This window comes from Nestor notabilis, unplaced genomic scaffold, assembly GCF_000696875.1.
Source record: "Nestor notabilis isolate BGI_N333 unplaced genomic scaffold, ASM69687v1 scaffold14369, whole genome shotgun sequence".
NCBI lineage: Eukaryota > Metazoa > Chordata > Aves > Psittaciformes > Psittacidae > Nestor > Nestor notabilis.
The window spans coordinates 14,417-30,103 of NW_009944209.1; the positions used below are offsets into that span (position 1 = coordinate 14,417).

General features: G+C 37.3%; 1 protein-coding gene across 1 annotated transcript in view; it reads left to right on the forward strand.

Annotated features, from left to right (window-relative positions):
* Positions 1-2,795: 2,795 nt before the first annotated feature.
* LOC104411811 (mitogen-activated protein kinase kinase kinase MLK4) overlaps positions 2,796-15,687 on the forward strand; it is a 21,962-nt gene continuing 9,070 nt past the window's right edge. The window contains exons 1-4 of the mRNA XM_010022333.1: positions 2,796-2,970; positions 7,765-7,913; positions 8,675-8,850; positions 14,063-14,303. Coding sequence (XP_010020635.1) covers positions 2,807-2,970; positions 7,765-7,913; positions 8,675-8,850; positions 14,063-14,303 — 730 coding nt within the window. The 5' untranslated portion in view covers positions 2,796-2,806. The remainder of the gene's footprint in view (positions 2,971-7,764; positions 7,914-8,674; positions 8,851-14,062; positions 14,304-15,687) is intronic.

Genomic DNA, 15,687 nt, shown 5'->3' on the forward strand with positions numbered 1-15,687 from the left:
CAGTGCCTGATACATGGAAGCCTGACTTCTGCTTCTGTGATGTTAATAAATTTACTCTCCCCTTGATCTTATGTCAGAAAGGTAGAGTCACAAAGGGGGAGGTGTGCTAAACTCAGAATTGAGTTGGAAGTGGTGTTGCCAATAGGAATCATACGCAGCTTTAAAATATTTAGTCGAATGTTTATTTCTGGCTGTAGTACATGCAATATTTGGATAATAGTCCAAGGTGAAGTTTTACATTAGTTTGATGCAAAGTAGTCTTCACATGCAACTTGGTCGTCTCCTTATAGATTTTGAATCATTCAGAAACTATCATAGTCTTTGGTGTTGCTAATGTCAAAATAAATGAGGTGGACATAGGATTTTCCTGCAATTCTGCATTTCTAATCTCAGTTTTTTTGGTAGGTATGAATTTAATTTCAAATAGGCTTTGTACTTTTTAATATTTTGGGCTGTGTTTGCCAGCAGTAAAACACTCTGTATGACCTTTTTGAGGAAAATGGGGAAGTCAGAAAAATGTTAAAGTAAAACAAGAAGTGCTAAACTGGCTCTTGCCCAACTTAACACTGCATGTATATTGGAGCCTGAAAAGACAATTTGAAGGATTTGAAAAAGAAACAAGTGGGAGCTGAGTGAACAGAGGAAGCACGAGATTGTAAAATGACTTCTTGCAGGTTAGCAGGCAGCAAGGGCCAGGCTGCTGTGGAAGTGGCAGAAGGATGCTATAGTAAAGGTTGCTAGGCTACTGTGAGGGAAGCACTTCTGGAGCACTGCTCAGCTATGCTGAGCATTTTTACTACCCAGCTGCTAAGTAATCTGTGTATAGTATTGCTGTTTTCCTGGCTACCGGCCGGAAAGGGAAGTTTGGACTGCTAAGAAACATTGTCCCTTTGTAGGATGAAACTTGGTCATATGCCAGTTGTTACCTTTTGCAAGACTGACTGTTTTTGGTTTCGGTCACATTGACTGACAAGGAATGTCAGGAATTCTGCTGAACATGTTTGAAATGGAATAGCAAACAATAGGTCTTTGATTCAAGTATAAAAGTATAAAAACTCATTAATTTAACTTGTTCTCGTGGTGCTGTCTGGTGAGCTCTTGGTTTCTCTACCATCTTGGCTTTCATTTCAGCTACTCTGTGTTCAAAGCAGCTTACTGAAAATGGAATGTGAGTTCTTTTCACCTGGATTTGTGTCATTTTTGAAATATTTGTTAGAGTGTAATTAATCTGTACCAGTAAAAATGCATTTTTTTGCGATTTCATATGCAAGGTGATCAGTTTTGCCTCAGTGAGGGAGGGTAATTCTTCATCCTCTTTTTGATTAATGAGTTCCCTGTGCTGTGTTTTGCAGTACATGTAGTTGGAAAACACATGCATTTATGATTCTTCTTATTTGTCATTTGACCTTTGATCTTTGTTCCAGGAGATCATTTTAACAGTTCAAGCTAACAGTTACTACCATAGACATGATGGATGAACTGAATATTGAATTAAAATTATGATGTGATGTTAATGATGTTTTTTTTGCCTCTGTTGTCTCTCTCCTTGTCAGCTCTAACACAATAACCCAGTTCTCTTTTCTTGTAATACACCTTCACAAAATAGTGTTAAAACTCTGCCAATACGGTTGTTATGAACAAGTCAGTTGCTGAATGCATACTGTAGGCTGCAACAGAAAAAAAGGGTAACTTACTCTTTAAAAAGTACAGTGGATGTCGTGTAACATGGATTTTATCCAAGTCCAGTGTCCTGTTGCCAGTGGGGGACTTCAAAGGCAAGCTAACTCCACTGGTATATAGTCTCTCAACTTGTAGAGATTTGTGGTCCAGGGAGTTCTTGAACTTAAATCCATTTTTAGTGTTGGTTGTTTTGTTTTCTTGTTTTTTTTTTTTTTAAAATGTAAATGTTCTTTACAGAGTTGTCTTCTGTGAATTTGTATAGATGCTGTTTAAATCTATTTAAAATAATAGTATTCACATACTCTGCCAAGAATTCCAAAGTTCACCTACCTGTGTGTTGTGTGAACAACTGCCACGTGTTTGATTCTTATCTGCTAATTTTGCTCAATGATGTCCATTTCTTGTGCTGAGAAACCATAAACAATTACTACCTACAGCTTTCTTGGTTCCATAGGTGGTGTTATAGATTCTGTTCTCAGATGTTTCCTTTCCTGGGAGAAGACTCCTTGCCTATTAACCATTCCTTTCAGCTGCGGATGTACTGTTTTGAGCACCCTGGTTGGGTCCTTCTCCATGCCTCTTTTGGTTATACACTTTTTGAGATGTGTAGGAGCCAGGAATGGGTACAGTTTTAAGGATGGAATTTATAAAGTGACACAATGCATCCTGCTTTGTTTTCCAGGTCTCTTACAAGAATTCTTAACATTCAGTTTTGGTTTACTATTGCTATTTTCATTACTTCAGAATCTCATTCCAGAGTTAATAGCTTTTTCACCTCCTGTCGTCATCTGTGGTATATGTTAGGGTGTTGGACTTTCTTGAACTCACGTGCTTTACTTTACATCTCTTTACAGTGAATTTCTTGTGTTAGTTTAATATCTACTCATGTGGTTGCGTAACGAACTCATGCCACTGTAGGTATTTCTCACTTTCATAGCTTAGAATTGTCAAAACCCTTTTTCATGTTGTGAAAGTATTATTGCTTTTTTTATAAACGTTTAAAGTATACAATTACCTGTGCAGTACAAGTTGTTTGTGAAATTAATAACAGGACTGGATATTTTTATTTGATTCCCATTCCATTAATTTACGAACTCAATCTTTTGCAGTTTTGTTGCTAGAGAAGATGGAACATGATGACATCTGTAATAAAACTCTGAAGATTACAGACTTTGGTCTGGCTAGAGAGTGGCACAGAACAACCAAAATGAGTGCAGCAGGGACTTACGCATGGATGGCTCCAGAAGTTATCAAGTCCTCCATGTTTTCTAAAGGAAGTGATATTTGGAGGTGAGAAGTTTGTCTGCTGAAGACCGTGTTCACTAGAACTGCGTTGATGTTTTTGAATGATTTTTGTGTGTGTGTGTGTGGTTTCCTAGGTTATTGTCTCAACATATAGCAAATGTAGCTGTTCAAGAAACATACTAATTTCTCAGCATTTACTTTATTTGATCTCTTTAGTCGTTCATGACTTACAAATTGGGGGAGAGGGAAAATAACAGAAAACTTTTTTGTTTTGTTTAAAGAAAGCAAGATCTCATTAGAGAAGGCCTTAAAATATCTATTGATTAAGATACCTAAGTATTTTATTCGATTCTTAATAAAAACAGCCTTATGCTCTTAATACATTAATACATGATTCGTCTCATATTGGTATGTTTATTTTACATCAGATGTCTGGTAAGTCTCATTCTGCATAAAGAAATGGGACCAGCCACTTGTTACCTTATATGTCTGATAAATAAAAATGAGCTGCAAACCAGAACTTTGCCGAATGTTAAATTAGTTCTGGTTTTAGGAATCTAAAATGTGATCATGTGTAAAAGTGAACATCAGATCTAAGCTTTTACATTTATAGAGGTTTCAATTCCAGAAGCTGGAGTGAGGAGAATGTATTGATCACAGAATGATTTTAACTTGCTCTCTAATTTTAAACTTGGGAAACTCCCTATATTAAATTTGTGAATTTCTCATTAAAGACGTTATAGTGGATCACATAAGTAATGGCTTTCAAAACCAATGCTATTTTTAAGTGGTGTAGTGTCGGACAGGTATTGTCAAAGGTAATTTAAACTTTAGGTTTAATTTAGTTCTGTTTTGTGAGTGGAGTAAAGCAGTGATTGCACAATAGGCTCTAAAAGCTGCTGTGCCTCACCCTGAAAAGTCTACATTTCCTTTCTTTTTGGAATGTCTTACCTCTGAAGGATCCAGGAGAGCTATTTGGGGAAGGAGGGGAGTACTTGAATTGTTCTCTCATGCTTTCTTCTGCATGTTCTGTGGTGTATAATGCTTAAATAGGATCCTATTTTGCTTAGATGCCTGATCTTCTACAGCATGAAGTAACACTTTTGGTATTCTCAGGATGATTCTATATCTGCACTACTGTTTTGTGACACCCATTTGTCTTGTGTATGGAACCAATTTTCAGCATTTTGTTTCTGTTTCATCAGTTTGAGTTGATGCCCAGTTGAGAAACATCTTTGGCTTCATTCTTTTTTCCCATTCTTTCTTTTTTTCTTTAATTTTCTTTTCTTTTCTTTTTTTTTTTTTCTTTTGCGGGGTGGAGGTTGGGTGTAGGCGTTTCCCTAATCAGCTGTATTCCATGCTTAATTACAGGTCCTGTCCAGTCTTGTTGCTGTGATTTTAGGTATCTGAGGGGGTATGCTTTGGTGCAATTATTTTATATTCTGCTGCAACATTAGTTTACATTTTTGGAACCTACAGTATTTCTCTTCTTCGCCTTCTCTCCTGCACGCCTCTCTTGTAAAAATGTAAGTATTTAGCTTAATGATGGACGTCTAACAGGAGAGGTTTTTAAGTAGAAAGGCTATGTTGTACAGTATAGTTTAGACCTTCTTGGCTTCTAAAGTTTTTCTGCTTACTGCACCTTGATCTATTCTGTTGCTTATCTTTACTCTTTCTTCAAAAGAAACGCAAATAAGGAACACCCTTGTTATAGGAGTTTTTGTTTTAAAAAGCATACAGGTTACAAATTTTATGTATGGGGTCTCTAAGATAAGAACACAGTATATTTCAGGAAATTCCTGAACTTCAGTTACACATTCTGAGTGCTGAGTCCCCAAAAGAAATCTTCAGACCTCTGATTGGGGGGAGGCATTTGAGGCTGCTGAAGTACATTCACAGTTGCAGATAGTCTTCCAGAATCAGCCAGTGCTTGGAGATGTTGTGGGAGTATTGTCATGCAGAGCCTTCCAGGCTGCATGTTCTCAGGTGTCGTCCTAGATAGCAGAGCTGGTGTTTTCCAGGCCCTGCATGTGTATCCTTTTGCTTCCTAAACCAGAGTTACGACGACTGCATTTATTACTCTTTCACATATGCTTCCAAATTCCCAAACAAGAATTTCACTCTTTCAGGCCTACCTTTCCATCAGTTATCACGCATTTCCTAGTGGTACATCAGTCTTGGTTTTGTGTATGGAGCCTGAAAGTGCAAATATGCCCACAGATTTCCAAGTGCTGATGGTGTACATCAGTAGTGGTCTTTACAGTAACATATGCCTTCATTGTACAAGCCCTTGGCAGAGCAAGGAAGCACTTCCTGCACAGCAGAATTAGCAGCTGCTTTTGCCTGGCACATTCGTATGATTTTGAAGTGATTCATTTGGCAATAATTAGTAACCTTTGCTTTAGAAGGTAGATTGTAAAATTAAATGAACTTTGAGAACTTTAATTACCTTCATTTTTATCAGCTTTTAAAATATGTAAAACCAGCAACTTATTGCTGGAATGAGATACAGTAAAGGCGGAGAATAATTTTTAATGATGAAAATACTTAATATACTTTCAAAGATATGTCCTTTTAGGTTTTGTGGTTTAAAAATTATAAATTCAAGCATATTATGCCTGTATTTTTGGCCTTTTGCTAAAGATGGAAAAGGACATGGCTTTTGCTCTTTAAAAAAGCTATTTCTTAGAAGCTCTGGCTTTGTACATAGGACAACTGTATGTGGGCTGGTGAAATTTAATACACAAAGTACCTACATCTGTAGTTAATAAGTTGTTGTTGTTCGAGATAATGATAGATTAGTACCTCCCAAAAACTCCAGCGTGGCAGGACTAGAATGTCTTTAGGGTTCCTCCCCACAGTTTCCCCCCCTGCAGCGCCTGGCTCTTGGTATTTGGTATCAAGACTGCTTTCATTAAAAGAGATGCTTTCAGGCTGTTGCCGGATTGGTCTGTTTAAAATTTTACAACCATCTTCTTGTCACTCTTGAGAATTATTTAGAGTTAAAGGTCTGAATTGTAAATATAACTAAAGCTAATAGAGTGTCACAACTTTTATAAACGGTGGTTTCTTTTTAGTTAAACTTACTGTTCTGCTTCAGAGTTCATGCTAAAATATGCATATAATAGTCTGAACAAGGGAATTCCTTGAATTAAGAACAGTCTATGCTTGCTGAGAGAGCATGGCATTATTTTTGCGCTTTCTTCAAGGTTACAGATGCGATGTAGTTCAGAAGAAATCCTTCATTATGCATAAAATGCGTATGTACCTCAGGAAGTATTGTACTCATTACTGTCAGAAATACGACTGATTTAAAACAAAATTGGAATTCATTCTTTTATCCTTCTTCATGTATACAACCAAGTGCAGAGATTAGACTGGAAAAAACTGGGAGGAAATTACTAAGAAGTTTAAGACTTTTTTTTTTTTAATTACTCTGTTTTGGGAGGAATAGACTGTATTCCTCAGCTGCTGATTAACTGTTACTGTTATAAATTCATCAGTTTCCTAAGGCTTTACAATAGGCAAAATTTGGTGGATAAACAGAACGTAGATAAACAAAACTGCTGATATTTGTGCTGATACTGCATAGTTTGCTGTTTTATTTATTAAAGTGATGTTGTAAGGTCTTGTGCAATGCTGAACAACTTTTTCGCAGTAAGGAGAATGTGATAGAAAAGCTTAACTAGTGTGTGTTCTTCTGCCCATCACATGTGCTGTAGTGGAGGTGGTATTTCTAGTACTAAGGGGTACGTAGCCCTTACCTTCCCAGTGCTGTATGCATTTCTCCTCATGTAGGAGAGTTCAGTCCAGTCCTGCAAAACTCGGACGTGGTTTCTTCATACACCTGGAGAGAAAGGGCAACAGCAATGCTTTGTATTCCCTTTGCCTGCTCACTTTACTGTTCAAAAGCAGCAATAGGTTGTCCTTTGTATACTTGTTCTTCAGATAGTGGTTCCCAGGAAGGAAGAGGAGGCTGGGTGGGAGGGAGGAAACAACCCAGTTGTAAAGTCTACTTTACGCTTATGTTCTAAAAGGAGTAATTCCTCCTTCCACAAAAACTACTGTGAAAACTGTGGTTTAAACCATGGCACCATTTCAATGGTGGTAGAATAGGAGCTCTAGAGCAACAGTAGTGAGCATACTGTCTCAGCCCTCTTGTAGGGGCTTGGGTCATTTCAGCAAGACAAGCATTGAGCATACAAATCCAAAGAAGGTAAAAGCAACACCCAGCTCTTCTGGAGTGGAGAGCATAGCATAAATTTTTATGATTAATGTTGCTGTAGTAGGAATTCCTATAATCCATGATTTCTGTACCTGATGCTGAGAAAAGTTCTCTTCATGCCACCACCTTTCACTGGAGACAATGTTGTTTTGTTTGGGTTTTTTTTCCCTACTATGGAGGAATTAATTTTGCGTGAATAATCATTTCAGATAAATTGTTGTGAAATGTTTGGAAAGGGAAATGGCCTGAATACTGTGCTGAGGTTTTCTTTTTTGTTTTGATGTTTTTTGGTGGGGAGAAGGTTGCTTGTTTTCCTGTCATTCAGACTTCTGATTGTGAGATGTACATGGTACTGGCATTTCTATAGAAGTGACTTCAGGCTACATTTTGAATAAGAGTGCAAGCCAGAGTTAAAGTCACATCCAATTTTGTTAACCGCTATTAGTGGAAAGGAGCAAGATGACTAAAGTAGAGGTGTCTCTTAAAGGCATTCACCTTTGATATAGGAAATCCTCATGAATTTCAGTACATGGTTGGACAGATACGTGTTTGTTCTTGAGCAAACAATGTGTCAATACTCAGAAAATAACTGTTAAAAAAATTACCTTTTGTAGTTATGGAGTGTTGCTGTGGGAACTGCTTACAGGAGAAGTTCCTTACCGTGGCATTGATGGCCTTGCTGTGGCTTACGGAGTTGCTGTCAATAAGCTTACTTTGCCCATTCCATCCACCTGCCCTGAACCGTTTGCAAAACTAATGAAAGGTATCTATGTTGTTTCTTCCTATCTGTTTAAATAGTTGTGGTTTGGGGGTATATATTGGTCTGTAATAGTCATGGGGTTGTAAAATAAACACCTCATTTGATAATGCGCTGTGTACAAAGTATTTTGGTTTTCTTTACACAGCAATCTGGTGTTAGGGACAGTTGAATGTGTTTCTGAGGAAGTCATATGGTATTACTGTGTATTGCTTAAGTTCTTCAGTAGTGACAAAGTACATTTTTTTTTTTTTTTTTTTTTACTCTGGTTTTCCTTTTACACTCAAATTGCATTAATTTTCATAAGTTACAGGATATGCTACAGATCAATACGTGAGCAAGATTAAAATCCCAGGGGGAAGAACTGCAAATGCCATTTTTTTTTTCTCTGCATTATTTCTTCCTAACAAAAATGTTTTGGAAATACTTTAAAGAGAAATAAACTTTGTATGCTAATGGGCCTTTCCTTGTGTTTAGTGAATTTCTTTACCTTTTATATGTGTCCCTTCTATGCAGTACTGTTAGTTTTGCTATTTCAGCTCCTAAAGATAGAGATGAAAAAAAATGACTATTAATACAAAAACAGTCCTGTGAGTACAGATAGGTAGATGTCACTTCTGTAAACAGAAAATGGAATTAGGGAAGCCTTGCAAGTAAATGGAACACATTAGAACTGTGAGTACAGTAGCAAGTAACTTGAAATTCATGTAATTCTTCAAAAGGTAATATGTATTCTTAGAAACTGATGGGATTTTGATAAATTCTAGAATGCTGGGAGCAGGACCCTCATATCCGACCATCGTTTGCCTTAATTCTTGAACAGCTTACTGCCATTGAAGGGGCAGTTATGACTGAAATGCCTCAAGAGTCTTTCCATTCTATGCAAGATGACTGGAAATTGGAAATTCAGCAGATATTCAATGAATTGAGGACTAAGGAAAAAGTAAGTTTATTTTTTCTAATTACATGGCAGGGAAGGAAGGGTATGTGTGTATGTGCATTTATGTGATACAGGTATTTTGAGCTTTTGAACTGTGGCTTACCAATATAATACAAGAAACCTGTTTTAAGAGTGGAGATGCACTTGAGAGGATAAACTACTTGGAAGAGAGGATTTACTCTCATTAAAACATTATTAGCTTAAGTTGCCTACTTTTGTTGGATGTACTATTAAATTCCATTAATGCATTTCTGGACAGTATTTTAAGATAACTCTAACTGTCCCACAGCAAACTTACGTTAGAAAAAACATTTGAATACTGTTTTTCTCAAATTCCAGACAATTTGCTTTTCCTCCTTCTTTAACAAAAAGAATAAACAGTACTGTCTGCTGAAACTATAGCTAGAGGTGTTTCTCTTGAAGTGAAATGTTAAGTTTGACAGGAAAATGTAATGTTACTGTAGTAAGTGTGTGTTATCATCTGAATGGCTCATTCGAGAAGTACAGGCAGTTGAAAAAGAAACATACCCAGACCAGTCTCCCAAAATAAAACAGGTTGTAGGTCTGTAAATGTGACACATAGGCTCTTTTTAAAATGTCTTGGGTTTGTTTTGTTTTTTTTTTCCTTGATATTTGAATACAACAGCTAACAAACCAATGTTTATTTACCCTTTAGCTAGTCTTTCTAACCACTGCAGATTTTCAGCTGCTGCTGAACATTCTCCTCGGCTGTGGGAATGAAAAGCTTTTCATCCTGTTATATGACTGTATCACGTGGTTTCTTTACAAAAAATGGAATAGTGTTTTTAGCTCTGTTCATCCTGAACAGACTGATAATATTCATCTATTTCAGTGTTTCGCTTTTGGAAATATTCTTGCCAGATATTAATAAGATTGATTAGGTCAAACTTGCACTCATGAATTGGCAAATCCAGTTTCTCTTGTTCATGATGCAGATCATAGAATCATAGATTAGTTAGGATTGGAAAGGACCTTAAGATCATCTAGTTCCAACCCCCCTGCCATGAGCAGGGACACCACACACTAAACTATGTCGCCCGAGGCTCTGTCCAGCCTGGCCTTGAACACCTCCAGGGTTGGAGCATTCACAACTTCCTTGGGCAACCTATTCCAGTGCCTCACCACCCTCACTGTGAAGAACTTCTTCCTTATATCTAATCTAAAGTTCCCCTGTTTAAGTTTAAAGCCATTACCCCTTGTCCTACCACTAGAGTCCCTAATGAAGAGTCCCTCCCCAGCATCCTTGTAGGCCCCCTTCAGATATTGGAAGGCTTCTGTGAGGTCTCCACGCAGCCTTCTCTTTTCCAGGCTGAACAGTCCCAACTTCCTCAGCCTGTCTTCATACCAGAGGTGCTCCAGTCCTCTTATCATCCTCGTGGCCCTCCTCTGGACTTGCTCCAGCAGCTCCATGCCCTTTTTATGTTGAGGACACCAGAACTGGACACAATACTCCAAGTGAGGTCTCACAAGAGCAGAGTAGAGGGGCAGGATCACCTCTGTTGACCTGCTGGTCCCCGTTTCTGATCTTCTTTCCATGATATCATATCATGGTATGCTTGTGCTAAATGAGTGCTCACTGTTAATTCTCTTTGCCTTCTCTTTTAGTTAGTTCAGCTGGTTTTCAATCACCCTGAAGTTTATATTTGAATTTAGACAAGTTGATAATCAGTTGGAGTAGACCAGGTGCCCTCTTGAGTCTGTGTTAAAAATGCTTCTAGTAGAAACAGATTCCTTCTTTGCAGGTCTTCCTTGCAGTATAATTATTACCCAGTACATGTTGTTATATCTCATGAAGTGGTAATAGAGGAGGAAGAAGAGAATTGATATACAGTGACTTGGGAAGAAATCTTTATAAAAGATGTAGTCACTTAAGTTTGATAAAAGCAAGTAATAAACTCTTATCTTGCAAGTCACTGTCAGTAAGAAGCCTTTGTCCCTCACTTTTCATCAAGTGTCACAAATGGCTGTTGGTGGACTACTGGCTGGTAATGGGTATGACATTACAGATCTGTAGTATCAGTTTATGTGTTATCAGAATGTATTGATGACCACTAAGACTGCAGTATCATCCGTAATAATCTTGTATATCTTTGATCTGCCTTTTTTAGCACCCTTTGCTTTTCCGTCTTGCATTTAAATTCACGTACCTGGGCATTGTCTGTGTAGTCTCTGCCCTGCCTGCAGTGGGCATACAAGTTGCTGGAGCTGGGCTGTGTGCTTCTGTAGCTGTCACATCTTTTTCCCAGATGGGTTATAGTCCCTGTAACAGAGAGTAGAGACTCTCCTTTTAAATTGCCGTGGAATCACGAGCCACTACATTTACTTGCTACAGCCTGCCATAGAGTATAACTTTCTTTTCTGCCCCTCCAGCAACTGCTCAACCAACCGTTTTCCCCTTTTTACTCTGGGGGCAATTTAATAGGCACTCCCATTCGGGTGGTTTTTTGGGGTGTTTGGTTTGGCTTGGGTTTTTTTTCCTGAAAGCATTAGTCCAGTATGCCATTTCTTGTTGAATCAAAATCTGACTAAACGAAGTTTAGGATTAAGTAAGTGGTGCAAAGCTCTGGGAGAGGAGTCAAATTTTTGGTGTAAAAAGTGAGTTAAGCTTAATTAGGGAGGGGAAAAGATGAATGAAATTTACTTCTCATATGCCAAAGTAAATGCATCTCCAAAGGCATCTGCCCTAATTAGGTAAACTTGTTTGAGAATGCAAGCATGTAATTTTGACTTAGACAAGGTTTTCATATATGCAGGCTTATTTAATTTGGCTCATTATCAATTTTACTGTCAGGTACGAGGGAGAAAGTAATGCCTGTGAAGTATTTATATAATAATAGTAAGCCAGAAAAATGCTGCATGGAGTCTCATGCCCTGTAAAGGAGGAACTTCTGTAGCTGGAGGAATTTCCTTAAGGGCTTGCTGTAAATGAGTGATGGTGACACCCACTCCAAGAGAAGATCACAATCTTCTTTTGACAAACGCTCTTGAGCAACTAAAATATAGAATTCTTTCCTAGCTTCCTTACAATGAGTGTTTTAATTGTAGAGTGGTGTAGAAACATTGCATAACTAATTGCACTAAGTCTGTTTTTAATTAGTTTATTTGGAGTAAATACTTAATCTCTCAGTGAGGAAACACTACTACTTTTTCTAGACTGCCTACCTTTTCAGTATGGGCCTTCAAGTTTTGCCTAGTTACTAAGCTTTATGCAACCTGGGTTTGAGGACAACAAGGCATGGATGGTCAACAGTGTCTCCTTTATTACTGCAGTAATACAGCAGTAAACATATTTTCTATTTGCACTTTAAAGTACCTTAATTCTAATACCAAATTCATGCAGCTTCTGCTTGCAATCCTTGGTTTAGGTTGTCCAGTTTGAATGGATGGGAGAAGGAGGAGGAAAATGAAAATTTGCAGCAATGTCTAAATTAAATGATTAAATACCTTAAAAGAAAACCAAACAAACCTACCCAAACAAACAAAAAAAAAAAAAACCAAGGAAAAACCCCAAAACCTTACTTAATGGTGTGTAGACAGGTTCCTTTGAATTTCCAAGAGACAGAATTGCTTTTTGCAAAACTATGTATGTTAAGCAGAGTAGATTTAAAAATGAAAAAAAGAAAAATCCAAATATTGCATTGAAAGAAGCTCACTCAAAATTAGCAAACAATATGAAATTTGTCAGACATTTTAATTATATTTGAAAACAATAATCAGTATGTGTGTGCCATATTTGTAAAGAAACAACAAGTATCTTTGTAAGATACTTCTCACTGAACCAGTTTGCTTCAGTGCTAACCTGTCTTGACGTCTGTAGTCTTTTTGGCAAGAACAGGGAGGTGTTTTTCCCCTCATTTGAAAAAAACCTAAGTACTATAGTTCAGGAAATAATTTATTCAAAACACAGTGGGAGTTAAAAAGAACTGAAAGTTTGGTTTTTTTGCTTTCACTGTATGTGATAAGGAATTGTACTGCCATACAGTATTGCTGGATACTGATGAGCAGTCTGTTCTGAGAAAAACCCCAAACAATATCCCAAACAAGCAAAAAAACCTGATCACCACCACAATTATAAGATTGTACAGTGACAAAATTAGTTAATTTAAATAGGAATAAGGTTCTTTTATGCAGAACTTCTAGCATAGCTTAATTTCAAATGCTGGTTTTCTGTTTGAATTGAATTTCAATTTCTATCCAGGTAGCATTTACACAATCATATGTAAAAATGGAAGACACTTGTAGCGAGAAACTTAAAGTATTGGTCCCATTGTAGCCTCTCCTTTTCTTGTAGTCTCTTTTGTTAGCACTACTGCCTACAACATTTCATGTATAATATGCCTCATACTATATGGAGGGAGGTCTACATAAACTTCAGATATTTTAACAGATCTTGAAGCTGAAGATTAAGATAATTTTAAGGTGGTAGGTTTAAAACAATTCAGCTTTGAGGATTCATTTACCTGTAAAATTAACTAGCTTCCTTACTAAAGCTTTTCTTCTCCAAAATAAAAAAAGAATAAAGGGAGAAAAACAACTATAGTCTATGGGATTGAAGGTTGGAGAGTTTGTGGTGTAATTGAGTGGTTAGTAATTGTTTGATGTGGTACAGATACCTGCTAGATTTTAATTAAGAAACAGCTGTCTTCTGTCTTATGACTTGGTTTATCCTATTACAGTAATCCTCATTTGGTGTAATACTGATTGCTTTTCTAGATAGAAAAGTGCTACTTAATACATGGCTGAAAACCAAGAAAGGTTGGAAAATTTAAGAGAAAGGCGTTCATTTGTGTATTCATCAGGTCATTTACTTTATGTTACTGCATAGGAGCTGTCTAAGAGCAGCCCTCATGCTATGGAACAGTATCTGATGTGAGGTGCTTGGAGCACACTATCTGCTAGACTGTAAGTGATAATCTTTGATTGGATGTATTGTCCCCATTGTCAGTGCTTAACTGACTGCCCTAAGTGACTCAAGTTAAATGGTTGAAAGGAAATCTGTGTAATGCTTGGTGTGTCCGGATACAGAATCTTGGTTTATGTGGAATGGAGGGTTGTCAGAAGAGGTTGCATGCTCATGTGTATATAGTGCATCATGAAAATAAATTGGGAAATAAAACCTACTGTGCATTTCCTATCTCCTTTAATACAACCTTCACATAATTGCTTAGTTTCACTTTGTGAATCTTACCTCCAGGAGCTTCGATCACGAGAAGAGGAGTTGACAAGAGCAGCTCTTCAGCAAAAATCTCAAGAAGAATTACTTAAACGTCGTGAGCAGCAGTTAGCAGAACGAGAGATTGATGTATTGGAGCGTGAGCTGAATATCATGATATTCCAGTTAAACCAAGAGAAACCCAATGTAAAGAAGAGGAAGGGCAAATTTAAAAGAAGCAGGTTAAAACTTAAAGATGGACACAGAATTAGTTTGCCTTCAGGTTTGTTTTTTTTTTTTTTTTTTTTTTTTTTTTTCACAATATATTTTACAATTAAATATGCATGCTTTCTGTGGTTAATGGTAACTGTGGAGTTCCATGGTTAATGTTTTCAGCACTGGCTACTATTTCAATTCATTGCCAGGTCCTTCCACCCTTATAGTGCAAAAAGGTATGGTAGGAATTGTATACACACACCCCCCCCACCTCCCCAGAACAACTTATACATAACACATTCTTGTCAAGTAGTCCTCATTTCAGCTGGAAGAATCTTTCACCTGATTCAGCTAGAAGTCTGTTGCATCTGGATGGAAAGATTGCTAGCATGGGAGCCACATGGTTCAAGACTTGTTCAAAGTTCAAATTTTTGCTATTGTTCTTTTTGTACAAATAGAAAAGTACCTTTTTATCACGTCCCAGAACTTTCCAACATCATCAAATATTAATGCTGCTTGCCCTAAACTTTGAAATACCTAGCAGAACAGCAGCACTTTGTAAAGGCTGGAGGTACAGGTGTAGTAGGTCCAAGTTGCATGCTTATTGCAGTCGTAAATACAATACAGCAGTTACAATCTTTGGTGCCTTACTTCTTGCAAAAAACCACTGTAATAGCAACAGAAGATATGATTTCAGAATACAGTTATGGTATAATCTGAACGTGAGAGCATTTAATTCCACCCATGAACACATTAAAATGCCCTCTTTGCAAAGGAGGCGTGTTTCTGTAGAGTTGGGTTTTTTTAGTGTCAGGGAGTGGTGCCTTTTTAATGTTGCCACGAGATGGCACTACGGAAACTCAGGGTTATGCTAGTGGTTGGAAAGCCTTCAGTAGTGGTACTAGCATACTGGAGTTGATAGGCTTCCTTTCAGTGGCTTCCAGGGGAAGTCTGTCAGTTTATTACTAATGGAGTAAGAATTAATTCCACACCAACGCAGGTCTGACCAAATCATAGCTGGTAGTTGGAAACAGACAAAGAGAGCAGTAATACATAGAGTACTATTTCAGCACTAGTGAAATAGGTTTATTTTTCATTACTTTAAAAATAAAAACAGTAAATAAAATAGAAATCACACTACAGCCTCCCAGTCAAGCATGTTAGATTGGCTTATGCTGGATCACAAGCTTAAACTAAATGTTTGGTCCTTTGTTTCCAGTTCTACTCATATTTAACTTGAAAAAGTGATTAAATAAACAGTTGTATTCAGAATACCATAGCTCTTTGACGTCAAGAATTATCCAGATGAATTGAGGCAATTCTGTTGTAAGAATAGCATACAGTCTAATTGCACTGGGGATGGGGATTAGAGAGGGGCACATTGTCAAATTTTACTTCATAAAATTTTTCCTACTTGCCAGTATTATTTGTTGGGTTTTCTTTTTCCCTAC